The sequence below is a fragment of the Equus asinus genome, chromosome 10 (genome assembly GCF_041296235.1).
Source record: "Equus asinus isolate D_3611 breed Donkey chromosome 10, EquAss-T2T_v2, whole genome shotgun sequence".
NCBI lineage: Eukaryota > Metazoa > Chordata > Mammalia > Perissodactyla > Equidae > Equus > Equus asinus.
In genome coordinates this window covers 94,954,323-94,979,324 of record NC_091799.1, presented here as the reverse complement: position 1 = coordinate 94,979,324, position 25,002 = coordinate 94,954,323, and the positions used below count along the sequence as shown (strand labels likewise).

The window sequence follows — 25,002 nt, the reverse complement described above, 5'->3', positions numbered from 1 at the left end:
ACTATAAGCACCCCAACGAGCTTGGATCTACCTTACCTTGATGTCCTGAATCAGCTGCTGGGTGGGGGTGTCGATCGGGGCCTTGGTGTCGGTCACATTTTGAATGGCGCTGGACCACCTGGTGGCCTCGTTGAGCAGCTTGGTGTAGAGGCGATAGCAGTGCTTGCGTCCATACACAGTGATGTTCCAATAGCCTGCGACAGGAGCAGCACACACACGTGAGCACTAACCTCTGAAGCCCAGGGGACGTTCTTGCCCCAGAGTCCCAGAAATCCAGCACCAAGAGAAGCCTACGGCACACCTCCCCCTGAGCCCCTTTAAAGGAGTCAGTCATTTAATTCAATAAATACTTGAATTCCTATATGTGCCTTGCCCTGCACACCCAAAGGATGTGGAGTTTACAGTTGAGAGAGGAAGACAAACCTAAAACAATAAACCCAGAATGAAATGATTATAACAGTGGCTCTGAAAGAAAAACAGGCATAAAGGACTGTCCCTTTCAAGGCTCTGAAACAAGAGTGAAAACTCCCCTCAGATTTCTGACTTTCCTTCCTTTCTCCTTTGCTTCCTCTCTTCCTTTCTTAGACTGTCCCTTGAAAAGAAAACACTGCGAAGAAAGCAGTCTGTGTGTTCAGAGACAAGCTGTAATCTGGAATGGAATAACTATATTAAAAAATATATGAATATTCTTTCGAAGGGAATAATTATATTAAAAAAGCACAAAATCACAACTAGCCACAGAAAAGAAAATAAACAATTTAGGCACATTTTTATAATACCGAAAAGCAGAAAAACTACTTACTGACTGCTTCTTATTTACTAGGCTATGTTCACTGACAGTCAGGATTTATCGTCTTTAGCTTGCACTATGACTCTTATGGCACAATGGAGAAAAAGATGAAAACACAAGCATAGAAAAATAAAGCTTCCTGTAGGAGAATCTTTCTCTGTTTACCTGTCATTTTCCTTAGAAAAATCCTTCTGCAACTCAATAAATCAAGACTTCTTTACTTTTTATTTATGGTTTAAATACTAAGTGTTCATACAGATAACAAGAGAGCGCCTCAGAAGATAAATCAACAAGAAAAGAGCTTCTTTTCAGGGAAAAAAACTACACACGCTCAGTAGGAATCTCATTCCTTTGCTCCGAGCAAACCCAGACCTCTTGTGATCTCCTGTGCGATGTTTCCAGCCCAGCCAGTCACGAGCACACCGTACTGGTTACCTGTCTCTTTGAATATCTTCTCGTCTGGAGGGACAACAGAGCACAGGCTATTGAGGACCAGGGTGCCCAATTTCAGAGCATTCTTCTCCGAGCTCTTGTAATAATCCAAGGAATTGTGGGTTAGCACAAACCACCGTTTTTTCAATTTCAGTGAAGACATCTTTGGACTGTTTTTCACTTCCTTGTGCAACCATCCTGGAAAGAAAGATTCAAGTGTAAATTAAAAGCTGTGGATAGAAACACCAAATACCGGGTAACCGTTTGCATAATGCTTACAAATAGGTTGTTTTTCTACACATTTGCTAGAAACAGCCACGATCATTTCTCCTTTATTTTTCACGACCTCAAGACTCAAAATCACTCAGAAAAGCTGCTCAAAATGGAAAGACGGCAGATATCTAGGTAAATGAAAGCAAGGCTCTATGAAAAAGCAAAGCACGGGAAGCAGTCACCTCTCACGATAAATTCCTGGCCCTCCACTCTGGTGTCGCCCTTGGACCTCTGCAGCAGCGTTATCCAATGGTGCATCTCCTCCGGCGTGTCGGCGTTGCAGTGGAGCACCCGGTTGGCCGTGATGATTACGAATGAATTGGGTCTGAGCGACAGGGTGAGAAGGGAGCAAAGCCTCTTAGCTGTGCTTTCAGCATCACCTCTACTTGAACCGAGACTAAATGCCTTTTTCCTGGCGTATGGGTCATGGGGATAAAACCTGAGGTGTTATTTGTATTTTATGTTAAGGCAAACCTTGCTCATTCCTGCAGGATTTATTTTCTGCATCATTAACCTTTAAACTTGGAGCAACACATTCTGAAGGTCCTGAAAGGGAAAACATTTCTTCATGCAAAACTTTCCAGATGAAACTCGGTTCCGGGAAGGCTGCATAAGGTGACTGCAGGGGAAAATTTTTTTTTGATGCCTCTCCAAAGTAAATTTCTTTCTGCCTCTGGATACTGCCTCGGATAATATTTCTGTGGGTCAGTAATGAAATGTCAGGCACCAGTAATAGAAGATGATCAGTAAATAGGTGTCAGTGGAACATCTTATACACTTGATCACGCCTGGTACAGAAAGCCACCAGGATCCACAGTTTCAAAGCCATCTGACAAGGGCGCATTTCCAGTCAGGGATAACATAAAAATGGAAATTTACTTTCTCCCTCCTCTCTTTCTGTCTGGCAATGCCCTGAGCCTCTCAGAAGCCCTTGCTCACACTAATCCCTCTTTCTAACTGTTTAAGGCCGTGCCTGTGAACAACTTCTTGCATGTTCTCAAACGTTCACTGCAGTTAAGGGATGCAAAAGTTCAGGAAAAAAAAAAACCCAGAAGGTTAACAGGACTGTAGTAGACAGAGAGACACACATGCTCCTTAAAAATAACAAGAAGATTTCTCTATAGTTGAGAAGGGACAAAGGTGGGCACATGAGAACGAGAAAAAAGCCTGAGCGGGGATGGAAAGTTCTAAGCGTGGATCGTCACGTGCCCAGCCTGCTGTAGTGAAGGGGTTTCGGAGAAGAAAGACGTAGATAAGGTAGGAGCTTGACCGTCAGAACAAGAATCTGGGCTTTGATGACTGACATAATGCACGTGTTCAACACTCCTGAGCCATGTATAAGATGGTGCAGGAGCTACGGGAAACAAAGTCTGTGGTTCAGAAGAGCCTATGTCAAGGGTGGGGTGATGGAGACGCCTGAATTCTGCGTTAGAGACACTGTTTTTGTTGTCAATTTGAACACATTTCCACTCACTTTCTAAAGCTATGTTACTGAGCAGAAGCCAATTTCAATTCTTACTCAGAATTCACAAGCAGCAAAGAAAAAGAGAGACGATAAAGACAAAGGTCACTGGGCACCAAGACTCCTGAGATCGTCTCTCAAGATGATTTGCCTTTGAAAAACATGCTATTTGGAGGGCACAGCTAAGGTAGAAATGCCAAGGAAAATAAATGTTTGTGCTTTAATTATTAACACTCTACATATAAATTGTGATCAAAATCCATTTCAAATTCATTATTAAGTTAGAAAGGGGAACTACACCCACCCCTATGCTGGAATACTGTTTTCCAGGCATTTTCTTCCTGTAGGAATCCCGACTTTGTTCCTGTATCCAAATGAAGAATATTCCTCCTCTATGTTTTTTTCCCCTAAGCTTCAGTATATGGTTGTGTATCCTATTTGTTAATTTTTTAGTTCTCTGTGTGAGCTGCCACCACAGTATGACAACTGCCTGACGAGTGGTGTGGTTCCATAACCGGGAAACGAACCTGGGCCGTGGCAGTGAGGGCACTGAATCTTAACCACTAGACCACAAGGGCAGGCCCTATTTTTTTAATTGACTGTCTAAATTAGATTTCCACTGTCTCCCACAGCACTCCAAAGACAGCCAGAGAGGAACACCTCCAGAAGATGTACAACTGGGTACCAAGACAAGACTCTGGATGGCTGGGGTTGACCATGTGGGAACACATGGCCTAGAATCATCCACAGCCCAGGAAAGAGAGAAGTGGCCCAAAAGCATAGGGACCCGTGGATGCACACGGGGAACTGATCACTTTGGTTAAGAGTCACATCTGAGCTTACCTGTCGGGGCTGTCAGAGGCGCACACTGAATCGATCAGCCCCACGTCCAAGGTGCCCTGGAAATGAGAGTGAGAGAGCCATTCAACAGAGCGCACATTATCGTAATATCCCCAGATTACGACTCTCTAAACAGGCAAACAGAGAAAGCTCCTTCTTTTTTGGGTTAACTGCAAAATGATAGTTATCTAAGAAAAGCCCTCCTTCATTTAGTGCGTAGACAGCCTCCAGACAGGGCAGACCTACAGTACACTCATTAAAAAAATTACAAATTAATCTGTTTTGTTCTTAAAATATCTCAGTGAAAAGTGTTTACAAATCTTTCTCAATAGTACAAATTTTCTGATTTACACTATGATCTGTCATGAAATTTTAAACTTATTCTGCTCAGAAACTTTGTTTTGTGTTGAATTTTTCTTAGGAAAAAATAAAACTTTATTTTTTAGATATGATTTTATGACTCTGTCTATATATCTTGGATAGAGGACATAAAGAATATGATTTAGAATTCACCAAGTCCTTTGAAGAAAAGTGTTATGTGCTTCCACGATTTCATAAAAATTGGGATTTTTTTTGTTCTCTTCATGGTTTGAGGTGGGAGAATTGGAATCTGTTCCTACTTATGATCTTCTACAGTTTATTCTATTTTTATACATGATTTTTAATCAAAATGTTCTTTTTTCTCTTTAATCAGTGTACTTTTACTTAAAAAAAAAAAGACTGTCTAGAAATTTCTGGTCCCCTCATCTCCCTCAGGAGGTCCCGCCTCCACCCCACCGACGCTCACGCACCACAGCATTTTGAGGGTTGGCTTGCTCATCGTGCATCTCCCGGATCTCCTGGTCTGTGGATGCGTGGACCTGACTCAGCACGCTGAACCACTGGCTGTGGGAAGGAGAGAGTGACCGTCAAGGCGTGGCCAACCTCTGGATTTGCGGAACAGTGGTGCCCTTTCTCCACATTCTCTGAGGACAATGACATCTCTGAGCAACTTTGCTTTTAATTTGCCTACTTCTTCCGGGTAAATATGGGTTTCATACCACCAAGAGACAAAGTTAGAAGGAACGGCCAAAGTACCATTAAGTACCATACGTCGCAATTTCAGGTCAATGGAAGACCCTTTCCTCTAGGTCCCACAGACCTTTACAGACATTCAATGATGATGATAATAACTTCCTAGAGAAATGGGCAGCAAAACCCTCAGTTCAACCTAAAACACTTACATCAAGGACCTTTATTGAAGATATTATTTATAACCTAGGGGACATTCAGGTGCCTTTTCTTTTTTAAAAAGTAAATTTCAAGGTAACAAGGCCCATGGTGTAGATGTACCATCTCAGAACGGCCATCTGATGTTTATTTTTCCTAGTCATTCCCAGAATGGGGTTTCCAACCACCTGATGGGATTTCTACACTAGTAACTAAAACCGTAGAAAGCTGGGAATCGAAAACAGTTGCTTGAAGGGGAAAGTGGAAAATTATTTTGACCAGAGAACTCTTCCATCTTCATTTCAAATGTTTTCTCACTTCCAGCCTCATGAGAATCAGATAATAAAGAAAAACACGTCAACCCCAGAAAAGTCGAACAGAAATCATGATGTAACTCAAAACACAACACCTGCTTGAGGAACGTGACCATAAATATCCACCATCCTACATTTACTAAGCAACTGCAAAATGTGAGAGGTACCAACCATGAGAGAGATGCTAGGACATCCTTCTCCTGTAGGGGGCTTGAAAGACATACATACACCCCCTACTAAATAAGGCAGAGGAGAAGGTACTTAGTATACAGTGAGATATTTAAGAAAAAAAAAAAATCCTATATATAAAAGTCATGTAAATTATTTATAGCAAAGCACTAAAATCTATCTCCTGTGATTCCTGAAGGAGAAAAATGTGACCAAGAGCTTGAAAATATTCATGACATACAGACTCTCAGGCAGACCAAGGGAAACATCTTTTTTTTTTAAAGGTTGGTACCTGAGCTAACATCTATTGCCAATCTTCCTTTTTTCCCTTCTTCTTCTTCCCGAAGCCCTCTAGTACATAGTTGTACATTCTAGCTGTGGGTCTTTCTGGTTGTGCTATGTGGGACGCCACCTCAGCATGGCTTGAGGAGCGGTGCTAGGTCCACACCCAGGATCTGAACTGGCGAACCCCTGGGCCGCCAAAGCAGAGTGCGTGAGCTTAACAACTTGGCCACGGGGCTGGCCCCAAGGGAAATATCTTAATATGAATTTTCTTCATCAATTCTGATTAACCCAAAGGTAAGACTTCAGCCACTGCTTTGTGAAGCTTAAAAATACCCCAAATCAAACAGTAAAAATCATAGACATTCAAGATGAAGGCCACGTGGGATCCCACACAAAGGGATAAAATTGACTGCATTTTCAATCTTTACAGGTGACACGCCTAAGTTTACAAATTTCTCCTCCTGAATCAAGTATAACTTGGAATTCAAAAAGGAATTTTTTAAAAAGTGTTCAACTGGTCAGGGGAAACAGCCCTTGGCTAAAAAATTCCAAATGTTAAATTTAGCAGGTTCATTATGGCACCAAACAGATGGGACAGCTGCCAAAAGCTGGGCCTATAATTCAGCTGACAAGCTGTGGGCATTCCCTGGACCACAAAAAGCCACACGTGGTCTCTAGGAGTCCCAGACGGAATGATGGGGCTATAATTCCAGGTTTGCTTGTTTTTCCAGTTTGTGTCATAATTTATGGATCCAAGCAGGGTTTTAGTTCGTTCCCATGGGAAGAATTATTTTCTTTGCCCTTAGTGCTGCTCCTAGGGTGTTGGATCAACTTGGAAACATTCAAAGGGCAAGGGGTACTGAGAGGCCCTGAGAACTCATGAGAAGGTTATAAAGATTTCTGAGCTGAAAAGCAAAGAACACAGGCCAAACGATGTCCCTCATAAATTAGAAGATATTCTCTGGGGTTGCTCAGAGTGGATGACAGACGCCTCCAACATCACCCTACAGACTCACAGAGCAGCAGGCACAGCCAAGATACTCCTCTGCATCCCATCCACCGTGTGACCTCGTGATGAGTCACCCGGAGGGGGCTAACACCAGTTCTCCTTAATTTCGTGCCACATCTCCTCAGCACTCCAAGATGGAAACCCAACACCCAGAAGAGTTAGACAATTGCCCCAGCCAATGAGGGCCACGCCTGTCCTCCGAGCTCAGTCAAAAATTTAAGCTCCTGAACAAATGTCAGCAGCTCAGTTCCTCCATTCAATAGAATTGAGGTTGCCTGTTCCACAAATGACACCACCCTTTCTCTGTACCTTAGTCTCCTAGTCTGTTATATACGGATAATGGTAATAATACCACCACCCTGCAGGGTTACCGTGAGAATTCTAACAGATGTGAAGCATTTCAGAATACTGCCTGAAATAAAGTTAAGTTCTGCATCTCTTCTATCGTATTGAATTCCTTCAATATTAAGACCTTTAAAACCCTCCAGATGCCAGAGCCCTATCATTTATTTAAACAGCCATTGGTTAATACTCCTGCTTTGTCAATCCTTAAACAAACACAAGCTGTTCCCTTTCAAAGCTCAGAAGCTTCCAGAAGATGGGCTTTCAGCTGTGTGTAGCTGCACAGTTTACATATGCTGCCAATGAAAATAAAAGCCTGAGCAGAGATAAAAGGGTCTGTCTAGGGGCAACTGAGCCTGGAAATCCTGAACCACATGCTGTACTGGGACACATAAGCCCAGTGGGGGGGTCCCCACGGGATAAGAACATCAATCTCTCATGATTCACAGTTGTCAACCATCCTAACAGAAGACCCAACCAGAAAATCCAGGAGACCCTTTCCAAAGCCAGTAGGTACAGTGCTGTGTGTGACGCCCAGGCCCGTGCAGGAGTGAGGCTGCAGTTACGATGGAGGTGCCAGCACAGTGCCTCACCTGGCATCTTCCGGGGACTCGGCGATCAGGTGGAAGGTCCTATCGGCCATGATGATGTCAATCCCATTCTCTTTGCTGGTGTTATCTATGATCTCTCTGCGAAGGAACAAAAGCCCCAAACACAAATCAGGAACCCAGAATTCTGAATAACAGGCGAGAAAAGCAATTTCACCAAACCAGTGATGGAGTTGAAAACTGTTACTGAAAAATCAAGAGGCCCACTTCAGCCTTGTTATTTTGCCTTTAGAAATGATGAAGATCCTCGTGGCCTCTAGGGGGAGCTAGGCTCCTCTCTGTGCCCAAGAGAGGGGCTGCTGCTGTGGCCAGGGGGAGGGTGTTTCCTCAACTTCTCCAGGGAGCGGCCTCTCTCTTCTCACACTGGTCACCCAATGCCCATCCCTGCTCAGGCACTTAACCCTCAGCTAAGGCTTAAGGCTGGGCTGACACCTCTGACTTCCTTGACCCGATAGGGGGTTTTGGGGTGGAGAGTAGGATTTGGGCGTTTCTAGATCTCAATACCATCTTGATCTCATCGCAACACTCCCTAAACAACACTAGAAGTTTAAAATCTGGTGGACGAGGTTAACAAATCAGGATAAAACACAAGCAGATGTCAGGATCAGACCAGAGATGGTAATATACTTGATGAAGAAGGGTCTTAGGGGTTAAGCCAGCCTGCTCTGACAACTGTTCACAGTAAATATTTATTTTACATCTACAAAACCAAGTAGTCTAATTGGTTTGAAAAAATAAACATTGTATAATCTTATAGCTAGAATCACTGAGATAAAATATTACGAAAAAAATCAAGATCAGAATTCAGAGTGATCTGTGATGCCTTCTCTGAGTGGAGGAGAGAGGTGATTGATGGGGAGTGATCAGCCAAGGGTCTGGCAATGGAGACTTGAGCAGGACGATAATCCCCAGGGGAAATCTGTGCAGCACATGTCATCTGGACCAGCCACTTTGCCTCCTAGGAACTCCGCTACCTTGTGTGTAAAATGAGGAGGTGAGACTATGATCTGGCTGTAAGGCCATGGTTCTGCACCACTGTGGTCCATGAGAATCCTGGGAAACATTCAGAAAACACAAGTGGGAGCTCTCTGGGGGTGGGGCCCAGGATTTGCATTTATAAAAAGCTTCCCCGGAGACGGGGAGTGAAGATATTGTCAGGGCCACCACATAGTCTGGAAATTCTACAGGATCAATGAGGCACAATCTTCCATAATAGCACACGAAAAGAAAAGATGGAGGGGGAATATAGAAATTAAAAAGGACTTGAGAGATCAGCCAACTGATTTAAAATTATAAGCCTTATTTAGATTCTGATTTGAATAAACAAACTGACCCAAACCACCAAGAAGACTACCACCTCCATTTATAAGACAATGGGGGAAATGTGAACAATGATGAGTCTGGATCGTATAAGGAGTTCAGGTTAGTTTTTAAATATAATAATGATATTGTGATTAGGTATTAAAAAATCTTAATCTGTAAGTACATACTAAAATAGTTACAAATGAAATTATATGATGTCAGGACTTGTTTTAAAGAATGTGTAGTTTGTTGGGGAGCAGTGCTGGGTGGGGTTATGGAGGAAACACCACCGGCCATGACTGGATAACTGTTGAAACGGGTAATGAGCACACGGATTTCATTATATTCTCCTACCGACTCTTGCATATGATTGAAATTTTCTATAATAAAACACTTCAAAATATAGAATAAAAAAATCTTAATCTTTTATTAATCTTAACTAATCAAAAACCTTAATCTAGCGAAACCCTAACAACTCCTTGCCCTTCCTCTATAAACTGTGACAGAAATGGCTGAAGCAGAGTGAACATTGCCTTACCTCTATAATTTCTACAAAGCACCTGGAGAATAGGGCTTTCCTGCCCAGCACAGAGGGCGTTGGAAAAGGAACATACATCACTTCACACTGGTGAAACTCAACCCCATGACTCTCTTTCTCTCAGCCTCCTAGCATTTGTGGCCCCCCTTCTGTGGGGTGGATAAAGAGGCACATCATGGGATAGAGGGCTGCAGGAAGACGGTGGGAGGCACAGAGCTGTGCCACGCTCTGAACACTGTTGTAGGATTTCAGATTCAAATTCCCACAAACTCACTCTTGCTGTGGGGTGTGGGCTCCTGATGAACCCCAAGAAGGCCGCCTGGAAAAGTCCAGTACTCTGCTGTCTGTACTTCATTGTTTCCCTTTAAAATTAAATACATAGAAGACTTGCCTCCCCTCATTTACCTTTCCACTTTTCAGTGAGTCATTTTCTAAAGTTTTCAATGCTGGCTCATTACAAACAACATGTCGTTTTCAAGTTTCATGACTTTAGGAGTCAATTTGACCTCTCAAAGCTTATTTTACCAGTTTTCTAAATATGTGTGGCTGCTCAGTTTTGAGCGGAATATGGCTAACAAGTTATTCCAAAACAAGGTGTTTTTAATTTTTTTCCCCGCTGAGGAAGATGTGCCCTGAGCTAACATCTGCTGCCAATCTTTCTCTTTTTGTATGTGAGCTGCCACCACAGCACGGCCATTGACAGATGAGTGGGGTAGGTCAGTGCCTGGGAACTGAACCTGAGCCACTGAAACAGAGTGCGCCAAACTTAACCACTATGCCACCAGGGCTGGCCCCAAACAAGTTTTATGCTTAGTATCTAGTTTTCCAAGAAAACCAGCTGCCGCTAACTTCAACAATTTTCTGAAAACCTTAATTTTTAACAAAAATAATAGGCCTCAATAGTTCAAGGCTTTGGTTCTCTAAGAATGTGGCAGGAAAAAGGGCTGTGTTAGATTCAAAGATCAGCTCTGTTCCTCTCGTTGCTGGGAACGAAGATGGCCACTATTATCAACAGAGGTAGTAGAAGACAAAGGATTCACTTCAAAAAACACTTCCATACTGGCAGTCTACTCCGAATTTAGCAATCTGTTGGCTAACAGCTGGGAGAGAGGAAGAACTGAGTGACAGGTTGGCTGATAAAAGGACGATAAAAAGATTCTCAACCAATTGTCAATATTCACCCCATGATGCTGCACACAGCCAATCACATTTCCAGTGGGCTAGCTATACGTCCAACTGGCATCTTACAAACGAGAGCCAAATGTCTGAGATACAAAAAATGAACTGTACACAGATGAAGTCTTACTTCCCCAGTTTCCTAAGAAATCAACCCACTGAAGTGAATGATTGGGACTCAGTGAACACCGACTAGTCTACCAGTTCAAAGAACCTGCACCAGATGGCTTCTAGGCATTGACATAAACCATCGTGCAGCCCCACGGCACCACCCAACGGGGCCACGCCCAGGGTTCACCAGCGTACTTAGCTGTCCGGACTTCCACGGTGCCCTTGAGCTTCTCCTCGCTGTCATTTTCAAAGTACATCAGCTTGGACTGGCGGAGGACGAACCAGCGCTTCTTCCAGTTTCTCCTGGACAGTGTGGAGGAGCCGCCGCCTTTTTTGTGGAGCCAGCCTTGCTTGAGGGCCTCCTGCTTGGAGCGGAACCACAGGAAGGTTTCATCCTTGAGGACACACCAGCGGCGTTTCCACGAGTTCATCAAGCCACCTGTTCCCCCAAGTTTGGGGAGGGAGGAGGGGTTTAAGAAAAGTCCATCAAACTGGGTGACAGTATCAGTAGGTCTTAAGGTTCAGCCTATCCTTAACTTTGCCCCAACTGATCCATCCTCAGTGACCCTTCAATGAAGGATGATGGCACTGCTGGGGGCACTGGACAGGTATTACACTAGCTTAACTGGGTTATATAAGAATGTTGTTGGGGCTGGCCTGGTGGCGTAGTGGTAAAGTTCATACACTCTGCTTTGGCAGCCCAGTGTTCACAGGTTCAGATGCTGGGTGCAAACTTACATACTGCTCATCAAGCCATGCTGTGGTGGCAACCCACATATCGAATAGAGGAAGACTGGCACAGATGTTAGCTCATTAGCTCAGGGCCAATCTTCCCCAACAAAAAAAAAAAAAGAAGAAGAAGAAAGAAACAAAAAGAACATCGTCCCTTCCTTATATCCAAAGCAGCTATTACTTAGCTGAAAAATCTTGGTAAGGAGCTAAAAGACAGACAAGTAATGAACTGACACTCTGACCCTGGAATAAGTCAAGGGCCAGGAGGCAAGAACGATGTATGGGTCATGTTTATCTCCAAAGACCCAGGGAGGGGAAATCAGTTTAAAATGATGTCAAGTTTACACTTTCCTTCCTTACTTGGTCAGTGTGGGGAACAAGACTTGTCAGTGATTCCAGAGTTTAGCAATATTTTTTAGATAAACACTTCCAAGAAAAGCATCAACATGTGAAAATGGTTTATATGTAGAAAGTATAAGATTTGGAACATGAAACAAAGTAAGACTCTAAACTGAAATATGATTAGATGTAAAAAAAGAATTTGGCTGTAATTTATTTAGTGGGAAAATTTTTTTTGGTTGAGAGAAATCAGACAAGGATATAGAGATGTCATCTTTTACAAGATAAAAAATATTTCTAATACTCTTCTAGCAGGATAATTTTATCTTCTTATTCTAGATTTCCCAAGGATGCTCAAGAGTGATATCTTACTACCATCATTCAAAAATCTGTTTTAACTGAACCCACTAGAGAGCAGAATCTACTTCAATAACTTATTATAAAATGTCCACAAGTTGTTTACTTTTGTGATCAGCCAGTAATAAAAATAAGGGACATTTAAACACAGATATTGAAAGTAAGTATTGAAAAATGCTTTTCTTGGCAACAAAAGACCCCGAATTGCTAAAGCAACCCTGAGAAAAAAGAACTAAAAGGGAGGCATCACAATCCCTGACTTCAAAACATACTACAAAGGTACAGTAATCAAAACAGCATGGTACTGGTACAAAAACAGGTGCACAGATCAATGGAACAGAACTGAAAGCTCAGAAATAAAACCACACATCTATGGACAGCTAATCTTCAACAAAGGAGCTGAGGGCCTACAATGGAGAAAAGAAAGTCTTTTCAACAAATGGTGCTGGGAAAACTGGAAAGCCACATGGAAAAGAATGAAAATTGACCATTCTTTCTCACCATTCACCAAAATAAACTCAAAATGGATCAAAGACCTAAAGGTGAGACTTGAAACCATAAGGCTTCTAGAAGAAAATGTAGGCAGCACACTCTTTGACATCAGTATTAAAAGGATCTTTTCAGATACCATTATTCTCAGAGAAGGGAAACAATAGAAAGAATAAACAAATGGGACTTCATCAGACTAAAGAGCTTCTTCAAGGCAAATGAAAACAGGATTGAAACAAAAAAACAACCCACCAATTGGGAAAAAATATTTGTAAGTCATACATCTGACAAAGGCTTAATATCTATAATATATAAAGAACTCTCATAACTCAACAACAAAAACTCAAACAACCCGATCAAAAAATGGGCAGGAGACATGAACAGACATTTCTCCAAAGAAGATATACGAATGGCCAATAGGCACATGAAAAGATGTTCATCATTGGGGAAACGCATCTCAAAAAACTACACTAAGAAATCACCTTCCACCCATTAGAATGACAAAAATATCTAAAACTAATAGTAACAAATGTTGGAGAGGTTGTAGAGAAAAAAGAACCCTCATACACTGCTGGTGGGAGTGCAAACTGATGCAGCCACTATGGAAAACAGTATGGAGATTCCTCAAAAAATTAAAAATAGAACTACCATACAACCCAGCTATCCCACTACTGGGTATCTATCCAAAGAGCTTGAAGTCAGCAATTCCAAAAGTCCTATGCACCCCAATGTTCATTGCAGCATTATTTACAATAGCCAAGACATGGCTAAGTGCCCATCAAGAGATGATTGGATAAAGAAGATGTGATATACATACACAATGGAATACTACTCAGCCATAAAAAAGAACAAAATCGCCCCATTTTCAACAACATGGATGGACCTTGAGGGAATTATGTTAAGTGAAATAAGCCAGATAGAGAAGGACAATCTCTGTATGACTCCACTCATATGAGGAATTTAAACATGTAGACAAAGAGAACAGAATAGTGGTTACCAGGGGAAAGGGGGGGTGGAGGGTGAGCACAAAGGGTGAAGTGGTGCACCTACAACACGGCTGACAAACAATAATGTACAACTGAAATTTCACAAGATTGTAACCTATCATTAACTCAATAAAAATTAAAAAAAAATGCTTTTCTTTTACAGATTAGAAATACATTTAAATAAAAGACCTTCTCAGATTCATTTCTTCAATGGCCGCTTCAATGATTATAGATCTAAACCTCCCATTGGAACAAAGGAAGCAATGACAACACTTGTTTGCGTTCAGTGTGCAAAGTGCACTCATTTCATTGAACTCTGCAGACTGTTGCTCTTTCTTAGAGCTAAAGCATCGCCTGCTCACTGGTTGAGAAGTCTTTGTGACCACACTAGGCTCTGGAGCTGCTAAGAGACAGCAAACTTGCCAAGAACTACCACAACAAAACTTTTTTCTTTTTGATTTGTGACTAATCTGGGTTTCTCGAGACAAACCCAGGGGAAACTGTAGTACAAGTTATTCTATTACCTTATCTTTAAATGGTAAAGGTTACTCACGGTTGTTTAAAGACATAGGTGACAACAGTTATCACAACAACAATCACCAGGAATTTATTCTGTTGCCCTTCTGTTATTAATAGGACTCACTCCCAGCCTTCCCGCCCTCTCCAATTCTGGGTGCTCTCTTCATTCTTCATCCTTTAGAGAATTTGATCAATGCTATTAATTTCCTAATTGCAAACACCTTTAGTAGGCTATAAGGCTGATGACAACTCATTTATGCTCATAAAATAGAAGCTGGTCCTTGGATTTTCTTTATCATTGGTTTCTCTGAAACTTTTTGTCACAATTTTAAATTTCATTAAAGATTAAATGATGATGCATTTACACAATACCTTTTATTTATTAAGAGATGAGTTTGCCAAAAATTCATTTGCTTATCTTCAGGAGCTTTTAACGCTTTAATCTTGAGATTTTAACACTTTGAATGTATCTTTACTTTTTCCTAATCTTATTTGTTTTAATCAGACAATTATGTAATAAATCAATGCCATATATTATAAATAAGAGTGATATAAGGAATTTTAAAGCTAACTTAGGGAACGAAAACTAATTAGGGAGAGAGGAAAATACATTAATAATAAAAAGTTTATATTTATTCTGAGAAATGCATGAGAAAACCTTAAAATGCTATGATTAGATACTTATTGGATCGTTAGTTTCTGATTTGCGATTACATTTTTCCTTCACTGAGTGTTCCAATACTAGCTAGGTCACTTGGTTAGAATTTCTCAATCTTTTTCATTCCAATGCTCCTATAAAAATTTCCACCAACCAGTGACTTGAGGCAACAGGAAGATCTCCCTTAAGACAAACCCAGTGGGGTTTCCAAGAGCTCCTTGGGGATCCGGGGCTGAGAATGGCAGAACTTTGAAAAGTGAATGACTGATGTTAGTACCTACACTGATGTTCAACAAGGGCGACAAAAGTAGTGAAGAAAGAAATCCAATGAAAAGAAACACATAAGTGAAGAAGAACAGAAAAAATATTAAAGAGGACAAGAGAGAGGAAAAAAGATAAATAAGCCAACAGAAGAGAGAAGCAAAAGTGAAGAACAGAAGAAACAGGAAAAGAGAAGACGGAATACAAAGTTTTTCATGAGGGAGGAGGAAATGGAAAAGCAAATGAAGCAAGATGGTAGCAGAGAGAAAGTGAAGAACATGGTTGGAGAAAACATAACAGGAAAAGGAGCGAAAAGAAAGGGCCACAGAGGGGCTGGCCTGGTGGCATAGTGGTTAAGTTTGCATGTACCACTTCAGTGGCCTAGGGTTCACTGGCTCAGATCCTGGGTGTCCATCTACACGTGGCTCCTCAAGCCATGCTGAGGAGCGTCCACATGTAAGAACTAAAATGACTTCCAACTAAGATATACAGCTATGTACTGGGGCTTTGGGGAGGAAAATCAAAGAAAGGGCCACAGAAAAAAAGACATGATCTGGGGATGATGGTTCTCATGCTCCCTGCCCTGTCCCCAAGGTCTGCACTCTTTCCCTTCATCCAGTCTACGGCCACGTGAGAAACTAGGCGGGCTCCTCTTCCAATGCTCTGTATAAAACGCCTACCAGGGGCTGGCCCCGTGGCCGGGTGGCTAAGTTCGTGCGCTCCGCTGCAGGCGGCCCAGTGTTTCGTTGGTTCGAATCCTGGGCGCGGACATGGCGCTGCTCATCAAACCACGCTGAGGCAGCGTCGCACATGCCACAACTAGAAGGACCCACAACGAAGAATATACAACTATGTACCAGGGGGCTTTGGGGAGAAAAAGGAAAAGAATAAAATCTTTAAAAAAAAAAAAAAGCCTACCAGAAATGAGTGGTGATTATGGTTTCTTTTCCAGAGTCCCTGCCGCTGACTGAGAAGTCAGAGTCAAGAACATGAATAAGTGTGAGTACAAGGTCCTAATTACGCACTCTTCCCTATAGGAGTATGTGTCAAGGTCCCCAAATATTAGGGTTCAATACAGTGCATGCAAAGTTTAATAGCAATCAAAACACACAAGTAAAATTCTCATCAAAGTGTGGGACAGGGAGCAGGTGTTGTAAGCAGTTGAAGCAAGGTGTGGCCCTCTCTAAGATCTTTACTTCGCCCCATGTATAGAATATCCTTCCAGGCTCTCTAATACCCCATGGGAGAGAAAAATGCAGTCTATCATTGTAATGGGCTACACCAACTCCAGCAGAAGCATACGTGTGTGTGTGTGTGTGTGAGAGAGAGAGAGAGAGAGAGAGAGACTGAAAATGGTGACAGTGGTCGCAAACTCCATCCTACCACTGCACCGAGTCAGGCAAGGTTCTTGGTGTGACCATGTCACAACACCATGGCGCCTTCCACTCACCTAAGGGGACCTAGCACTAGGAAAGCGGTACGTGGGGTAACATTCCCAGTCTCCCTCAATCACCCTCGGTGAAAACAAAACCTCAGTTTCCATCATTCTACCTGCAACCTCAGCGCCGCGGCGGCCGCAGCTCGTACCTTTCATGTACAGAAAACTGTGGAAGTAAGGTAGCGTGACACAGCTGTACACCGAGTCCCGCCGGCAGGAAAGCTCATCGTCCGTATCGAACCTAGAGTCAAAGTCCTCTTCACTGTCTTCAAACTGGACAAGAGGGAGAGACAGAGGCAAAGGTGAGCAGAAAGGGCCGAGAACAAGCAACGAAATGCCCAGCATGCCCCAACAGGGAAAAAATAAAAACAACTGACAAAAGAAGCAACATGCCACTTCATAACATCCTAACAGTGTGTGGTCATCGTAAGAATTCAGAATTATAAAATACTGACGTGGAAGGTCAAATGGTCTGTTGAATTGGTACATAAAATACCAGACACACATGAACCCAAAGGCTATCTCCCATCTAAAAACAGCACTGCTGTTTAAAGGTGTAACTCAATCACACCACGCAAGAATTAATTCCCTTTAAATTACCATGCTAAAAATATCTTCACGTCTTAGAAAGTGAAGGGAGTATTTAATGTATGGGGCCAATGACAAAAAATAAAAGAGAAACTATAAATAAATCCAGAAGCTGGAAAGAGCATGTTTAAAGCCCTAAAGATTCCTCCTTTACAACCAGAAGAGACAGACCATCCTACGTTAGGGACTGTGAAGCTGTGGGCAGACAGTTCTCTAAAATGCCCTTGGCAATTCCAGTTCCAGTTTAGGGTGTGTCTCCTTTCCCAACCTACTGTAAAGCTATCACAGACACAGCCAAAGTCTCCACTGAAAATGCCAGTTTTCTTGGGCTTTGGGGAAAATGGAGTTTTGGGCTTTGTTTTCAACCTATGACAGGCACATCAAAGTTCCATGTACTAACATCATTGCTTTTGGCAAGAGAAAGGAGCTTAGGATCCTCTTGAAGAGCCCGACTTTGGAATCTTGGCACATTCTGTGGGAGATGTCTTCATTCAAGGGATGGTTCAACATGGGTGTGGATCACAAATAACTTCCCTCCCAATGTGGGCAAGCCTGGGCCCCAAGGGGACAGCGGGTACTCACCGATGACTGCGCCCCTTCGGAGCTAAACCGGTACGCCCCGGAGCTGTTGTAGGTCCCCACAGAGCATCGGTAGTCTGGGGACCACTGGCTACTGCAGGAGTTGGAGAAGGTCACGCTGCTTCCAGAGGTGATGGCGCCATCCTCGTAGTCATCCTGGTCATAGTCAAAGTCGCCATCCGGGGAGGGGAGCCCCGCTGTGTTCTGGGGCATGCAGTAGGTGGGCTCCCCACTGGAGGAGCCCTGCTCCGATGGGGCGAGCAGCACAGTGCTGTCGGCGCTGGGGCTGGTGGGCACTACAGTGTCATTCATGTAGGGGTCCTCCTCTGACGACTCGTCGCTTGTCCGGATGCCACTTGTTCGCTGGTCCGAGTGGCCGTGCTCGCTTGGGTTGGGTGAATCCTTGAAGGCATCATCATCAGCCTCAAAACCCTCGTCAACCTCCTCCTCGGGGTAGGGCTGGCTGAAGTTGAAGTTGGGTTTCTCCCCACACGCGCTCTCAGCCAGTTCACCCAGCTCGCCCGAAAACTCGCTGGCCACCGAGAGGGAGCGCTCGATGTTCCGGACACACTCATCAATCTCGTCGAAGTTGAGCGACTCCAGGAACTCCTGGGCGGCTCGGCAGGCTTCGTCCTCCAGCCTCTTGAGCTCCTCATCCCGCAGCTGCTGCAGCTTCTGCAGGGAGGCCTCGGTCAAGGACAGCTCCTGGCGCTCCTTCATGCGCTGCAGGTCCTCAATTTCTTTTTCCAGACGCAGGATCTCTTCCACCTGTTTGTTTTCCTTTTGCTTCTCCAGCTCACGGTTCAGTTCAGCTTCCCTTTGACTCTTCTGCAAGGCTTCCAGTTCTTGCTGTTTCCTTGCTGCTTCCTCCTGGACAGAAGAGGAAGGAAGATGTCAGAAAGTGTCCCCACAAAGAGTATAAGCATCATTCTTCCTTTGCAATGAAGAACCAAGATGTGAGGTGTTTGTTATGGGCTGAATTGTGCTGTGCCCACCCCCTGGAAATTGATATGTGAAGCCCGAACCCACGCTACACCTCATAATGTGTCTGTACTTGGAGATAGGGCCTTTAAAGAGATGATTAAGTTAGAATGAGGCCATGAGGGTGATGGGCCTTAATGCAACCGGACTGGTGTGCTTATAAGAACAGATTGGGACACACACAGAGACATCAGGGATGCATGCAAACAGATGCAAGGCCATGTGACACAGAAAGAAGCTGGCCATCTGCAAGCTAAGCACAGAGGTCTCCGAAGAAACCAAACCTGCTGACACCTTGATATTGGACTTTTAGCCTCCATAATTGTGAGAAAATCAATTCCTGTTTTCCATCCAGACTGTGGGACTTGGTTATGGCGTCTGGAGCAAACGAATACAGTGGGTGTACTGGTTTAGAGAAATTACGCTGTCATGACTCACACGAAAATCTTAGGCATACACAAATTTCTACCCAATGTAACAGGTTAGAAATTGCATCATAAACATCTGCTCTAATGTTCTTCTTCCTATATCTTTATACTTTATTTTAGTTTTGGATCCTGGAGTCCAAGTGTTGGAAGTGGGAAGAAAACGGACAGATGAGCCACCACATTGTCACGGCATTCTTCACCTGTTGGGCATGGAGCTCAGCTTCTCTTCGTGCCCTCTCTCTTTCTCTAAAAATAGTAAAGAAAAAAGACAGTCAAGATAAACAAGAACAATGAAAACACATCCTAGAACGACTTTGCACACAGAGCTAACTTTTTTTAGAAGCTTTACTAAATACAATGTAAAAAGCATGAAGGACAGACTCTTCCTTTACCAACAGACTTATTCTGTGCATAAGTAAGAATGTACATAGAACTGGGTCTTCAAGGCCGCCAAGAATTTTATATACAAGCCACCAAGAGTTACTACTTCAAATAGGCAGTTCTTCAGCACCCACAGGGAATTCTTGCCGCAAGGCTGGATACGGAGCATAAAATTCAAAAGGTGTCCTTTGATTTCACTCAAGCAAGAAGAGTACCGTACCTCTCCTCTTCCTCCTGTCTCCTCTTTTCCTCTTCCTCCTCCCGTCTCCTCTTTTCTTCCGCCTCTCGTTTTTCTGCCAGCAGCTGTCTGTAAACTCGCCGAGCGATCCGACCTCTGAGTTGCTTCTGGAAAACTATGGCTGCTTTTTTCAGGTGCAAAAATCTCCTCCTCAGAAGGAAAGCTCTGTAATTCTTCTGTATTATCACTACACAATAAAGGACCTTCCTGTACTGCTTTCTGAAAATGAAAACAAAAACAGCACAACAGAATAACTGTTGAGGTAATGAGGCTTCAGGCTCTTCAAATGAGTTCACGTTAATGCTACAAGACAAAAGAACCAGACCTAGTTCTGGAATGATACTCATTATAGAGACGGGAGCAAAAGGAGGCCCCTTTGGGCAAAACAAAAGAAAAACCAACAAACAAAACTAAAGCAAGAACTCTATCATTATCTTGGCTAAATAAACACATAACCCCTAATGCTGACTTTGAAAACTCCTGGCAGGAAGTTGCGTTGGTTGTAAACAGAACCAAGAGATCTGATATAGTCTGCTGTTCGTATGAGGGGAGAAAAAAAAAAAAAATGCACCACAGCGGGACAGCTTTGCGCTTCAGAAAACGTAACGTGTGGGGTTTTGTGCGGCATGCTGGTGTGCAGAGGTGGGCAGAACTCAAAGGCACATGAAAAGCAGCGGCCCCATTCAGCAAACACTGGAGAGTGGGCCATTGCGGACCCAAGGAGATAACGCAATGGCAACAGCCAGGCTGTCTGCGGCTTCAGTATGCAATGCAGAGGAACTAGGTAAGCAGTTTAAACATCTCAGCATGGTCCCCTATGTCACTTCTCCAGTTGAAACGTCAGGAGCCCTTGTTCCTACTTTCCGCCCCGGTCAAGCCTCCCAGGCGTCTGGCACGGCTAGTCATGAGCACTGACTCTCCTGAGCCTGGTCTGAAGCCTGCATCCACGTCTATAATAAATGAAAGCCAACACCCGGGGCTACCCTGCCTGGTGATGCACAATGGGCAGGGCCCCCCTCACCGAGCTCCACAGCTTCTCCCCTCTGCATGGCCTGCTTCTCACCGTGCCAAGTAGCCCAAGACATGGGCCCGGATTACCATGGCCGCCCGAGTAACTTCCTCCTCCCGCCGTTTCTCCAGTTTCTGCTCCAAGGATTCTCGAAGGAAGACCTGCACAAGAGGGAGTGATGTGTCAGAACCAAAGAACGTGGCCAGTAGAAGGAAGGCATCTGAGTCAGATCTATCTTTGGGGGGTAAGGCTTTTCTCTTTCACCTTAAGTTTGCTCTAAACACAGACAGCAGCTTCTCAAACACACTGTGGGGAAGGGCCCTGGTTTTTTGTTCTTTTTAAATTTCTATCTGTCATGGGACTAAGACATTTGTAAAATATAGTAAAGATACATTACTAGAAAGAAAAAACCAAAAAGGATATATAAAATAAAAGTCCCTGGGGCCGGCCCGGTGGCGTAGTGGTTAAGTTTGCACGTTCTGCTTTGGTGGCCGGGGGTTTGCTGGTTCGAATCCTGGGCGTGGACCTATGCACCGCTCATCAAGCCATGCTGTTTTGGGCTGGCCCTGTGGTTAAGTTCACATGCGCCGCTTCAGCGGCTCAGGATTTCGCTGGTTCGGATCCTAGGTGTGGACATGGTACCGCTCATCACGCCATGCTGAGGCAGTGTCCCACGTAGCACAACTAGAACTTACAACTATGTGCTGTGGTGCTTTAGGGAGAAGAAGGGGGAAGAAAAAAAAAAAAAGATTGGCAATGGATGTTAGCTCAGGTGCCAATCTAAGAAAAAAATTATTAAAAAAAAAAAGCCACACTGTGGCAGCATCCCACATACAAAATAGAGGAAGGTCAGCAACAGATATTAGCTCAGGGCCAATCTCCCTCACCAAAAAAAAAGGGTCCCATTATTGGGTTATTATTACTTTCAACAAAATGGGTTATCATCATTAGATTCAAAGTGACTGTGATATTGTTATAAAGGTTTGTAAACATTTATCTCATTGTGGGCTGGACAAACAGTTTAGGACCAGCACTGTAAGTAACAAGAAATACAGAGATAATCCTTACAAGATAAAAAAGAAAGAACTAGAGGGAGGGAAAGAAAGAAATTGAAGAAATTTGTAAAATGTTACTTTGTTATCCCATGGAGTCCCTCTCTTCAAGCCTGTCAAGTGATTATGACCAGAGTATGTTGGCTTCATAAACTTTAATGCATATTAAAAAAAATGAAATTATGAATGTAATTCTGAAAACTGTTTGAAATTAGAATTGAACCATTTAATAAGCTACATCTCAGTTTAGCCATCACAAGAGTACTAGAATTAGGGCTAAATAAATTGTAACTACTTGCTGGCCTATTTTTTGGCATGGGTACCTCCATGCTATTAGTGTCAAATAAGTGTGTCTGATAATTGGCACTTTGTATCATAATTTCTAATTTGGGGGGAGATATGAAAATATTAAGACTCTCCCTCAATCAAGGTAGCTTTTACTTTTACAATTTCAGATTTAATGCATGCATAAGAAGTCTTGCATAAGAGCCCTAAAAAAATAGTGACAAATATTTTTACGCGTTTCTATTAATGGTCCGCATGCAGGTATGGGCAGGGGCTACATGACACACTCACTCATTCATGAGTTTTTGACTTATGCTCCTGTGAGTCATTCTGGCCTATAACGACGCGTTATGTTCTTTTCATGGCACATTTTTCCAGACTCTCTGCTCTGTCTCCTCCATGACATTTGGGTGGAAGAGTAAATACAGAACCCTACCACCATGTGACTCAGAGAAGCCCTACCGACTTCTGCTCTGGGCTCCCGAGCATTTATAAAATTCTACTGCAAATAATTCTAGGAAAGCTTTTTGTACGATCCTCTGCCCATAATTGCAATTAGTATGCTCTGTTGATGCACGAAGAAACTGCATCTTCAGCACAAAAAAAAAAGAAAAAAAAATTTTAATGTAAAGTACGGAAGTTACAAGTATAAAGCTTGTTTGTTCGAGAATGATAAAAAGCTTTCAGAAATATGAATCTCTATCAAAACCATGAATCTGAAGCAGTTTTCAAAGGCTGGACTTTAAAGAAGTATTTAAAATTCTCTTTGAGATTATTTTTCAGTATTAAGGATCTTATTTAATGCTTTTGCTTTGGTGAATATTTAAAAAATATTAGTAAGTCAAATCTTGGGAAAGACTGGTGGTGGTTGTGATATAATGAAACAAAAATGTCAATTCTAATGAGTGATACATTTATTAGATGAACAAAGGGAAACCTTTATGAAGGAACAAGTGTCTCACACCTTATCAGAAGTCTAAAGAATGTCTTGATTGGAATTATTAAAAAGATAGCTCTTGGAGCTAAGAACATACAATGAAGAAAGGAAAGTCTCTTCAATAATGATGTTGGCAAAACTGGACAGCCACATGCAAAGAATGAAAGTAGACCATTATCTTTCGCCATATATAAAAATTAACTCAAAATGGATCAAAAGACTTGAAGATAAGACCTGAAACCATAAAAGTCCTAGAAGAAAATATAGGCAGTACACTCTTTGACTTTGGTCTTAGAAGGATCTTTTTGAATACCATGTCTACTGAGATAAGGGAAACAAAAGAAAAAATAAACAAGTGGGATTTCATCAGACCAAAGAGCTTCTGTAAGGCAAAAGAAACTGGGAATAAAACAAAAAGACAACCACCAACTGGAAGAAAGGATTTGCAAATCATATATCTGACAAGGGGTTAATCTCCAAAACATATAAAGAACTCAAATATCTGAACAACAAAAAACACCAAACAACCTGATCAAAAAAATGATATGAACAGACATTTTTCCAAAGAAGATATACAGATGGCCAATAGGCACATGAAAAGACGTTCAACATCACTAATCATTAGGGAATGCAAATCAAAACTACACTAAGATATCACCTTATACCCATTAGAATGGCTAAAAGCACCAAGACAAAAAATAACAAATGTTGGAGAGGTTGTGGGGAAAAGGGAACCCTCATACACTGCTGGTGGGAATTCAAACTGGTGCAGCCACTATGGAAAACAGTATGGAGATGTCTCAAAAAAATTAAAAAGAGAAATATCCCACTACTGGGTATTTATCCAAAGAATTTGAAATCAACAAGTGAAAGAATCTTATGCAGCCCTATGTTCACTGCAGCATTATTTACAATAGCCAAGACGCGGAAGCAACCCAAGTGCCTATCGAGTGATGACTGGATGATTGGATAAAGAAGATGTGGTATACACACACACACACACACACACTCACAAGAAGATGTGGTATACACATACATACACACACACACACACACTGGAATATTATTCAGCCATAAAAAAAGACAAAATCGTACCATTTGCAACAACATGGATGGACCTTGAGGGTATTATGTTAAGTGAAATAAGCCAGAAAGAGAAAGTGAAATAAGCCAGAAAGAGAAAGACAAATGCTGTATGATTTCACTCATATGTGGAAGACAAACGAACACACAGACAAACAGAACAGTTTAGTGGTTACCAGAAGGGAAGTGGGTTGGGGGTGAAGGGGCGCATTTATATGGTGACTGACAAATAATAATGTACAACTGAAATTTCACAATGTTATAAACTATTATGACCTCAATAAAAAAACCCCAAAAAGATAGCTCTCTGCTCTGCCTATTAAATTTACTCCCACATCTTTATCTAGATTCTCTCTCTTTCACTAACCTGAAGGGCAAACAAGTGGAGCAAGATGCTTTCACACATCTGACTTGGCTTCACTAAGAATATCCACCCTGAATTTATGCAATGACACATGGAGAGTGATGCCAGTTCTCCCAGCCCTGTGGTGAGCTGTTGTCACCTCCCAACGTTCCCAGGATGCGGCCAAGACAGAGCCAGCATGACCCTGCCATGAATGATGGTGCTGTCCTCTGCGGGCACCATCAAGCAGCTTCGGAAAGGGCAAGGCCCCCTCCAGGGGCCGCTCTGCTGAACTTGACTCAACACCCAGTATGAAGAATTTCCTGTGGCTTTTTTCATCCTTATCTTAGATAGCTCAAGAGCCTATGGATTATTCTAGTTAGATGTCTTTATAAAAGTACCTCTTGCAGGCTTTATTGCCATAGAACAGAGGAAAAAAAGCCTGGCAATGTAGTCAAGG

The 25,002-nt window shown here is 42.7% G+C and overlaps 1 protein-coding gene across 1 annotated transcript in view; it reads right to left on the bottom strand.

The window, feature by feature from the left end:
* MYO10 (myosin X) overlaps positions 1 to 25,002 on the bottom strand; it is a 210,197-nt gene that overhangs the window by 11,363 nt on the left and 173,832 nt on the right. The window contains exons 22-33 of the mRNA XM_014837346.3: positions 20,897 to 21,003; positions 19,816 to 20,052; positions 19,415 to 19,460; positions 17,809 to 18,675; positions 16,788 to 16,911; positions 11,055 to 11,298; positions 7,718 to 7,813; positions 4,589 to 4,682; positions 3,801 to 3,856; positions 1,678 to 1,820; positions 1,226 to 1,420; positions 37 to 194 (exon numbers count right to left, since the gene is read on the bottom strand). Coding sequence (XP_014692832.2) covers positions 37 to 194; positions 1,226 to 1,420; positions 1,678 to 1,820; positions 3,801 to 3,856; positions 4,589 to 4,682; positions 7,718 to 7,813; positions 11,055 to 11,298; positions 16,788 to 16,911; positions 17,809 to 18,675; positions 19,415 to 19,460; positions 19,816 to 20,052; positions 20,897 to 21,003 — 2,367 coding nt within the window. The remainder of the gene's footprint in view (positions 1 to 36; positions 195 to 1,225; positions 1,421 to 1,677; positions 1,821 to 3,800; positions 3,857 to 4,588; positions 4,683 to 7,717; positions 7,814 to 11,054; positions 11,299 to 16,787; positions 16,912 to 17,808; positions 18,676 to 19,414; positions 19,461 to 19,815; positions 20,053 to 20,896; positions 21,004 to 25,002) is intronic.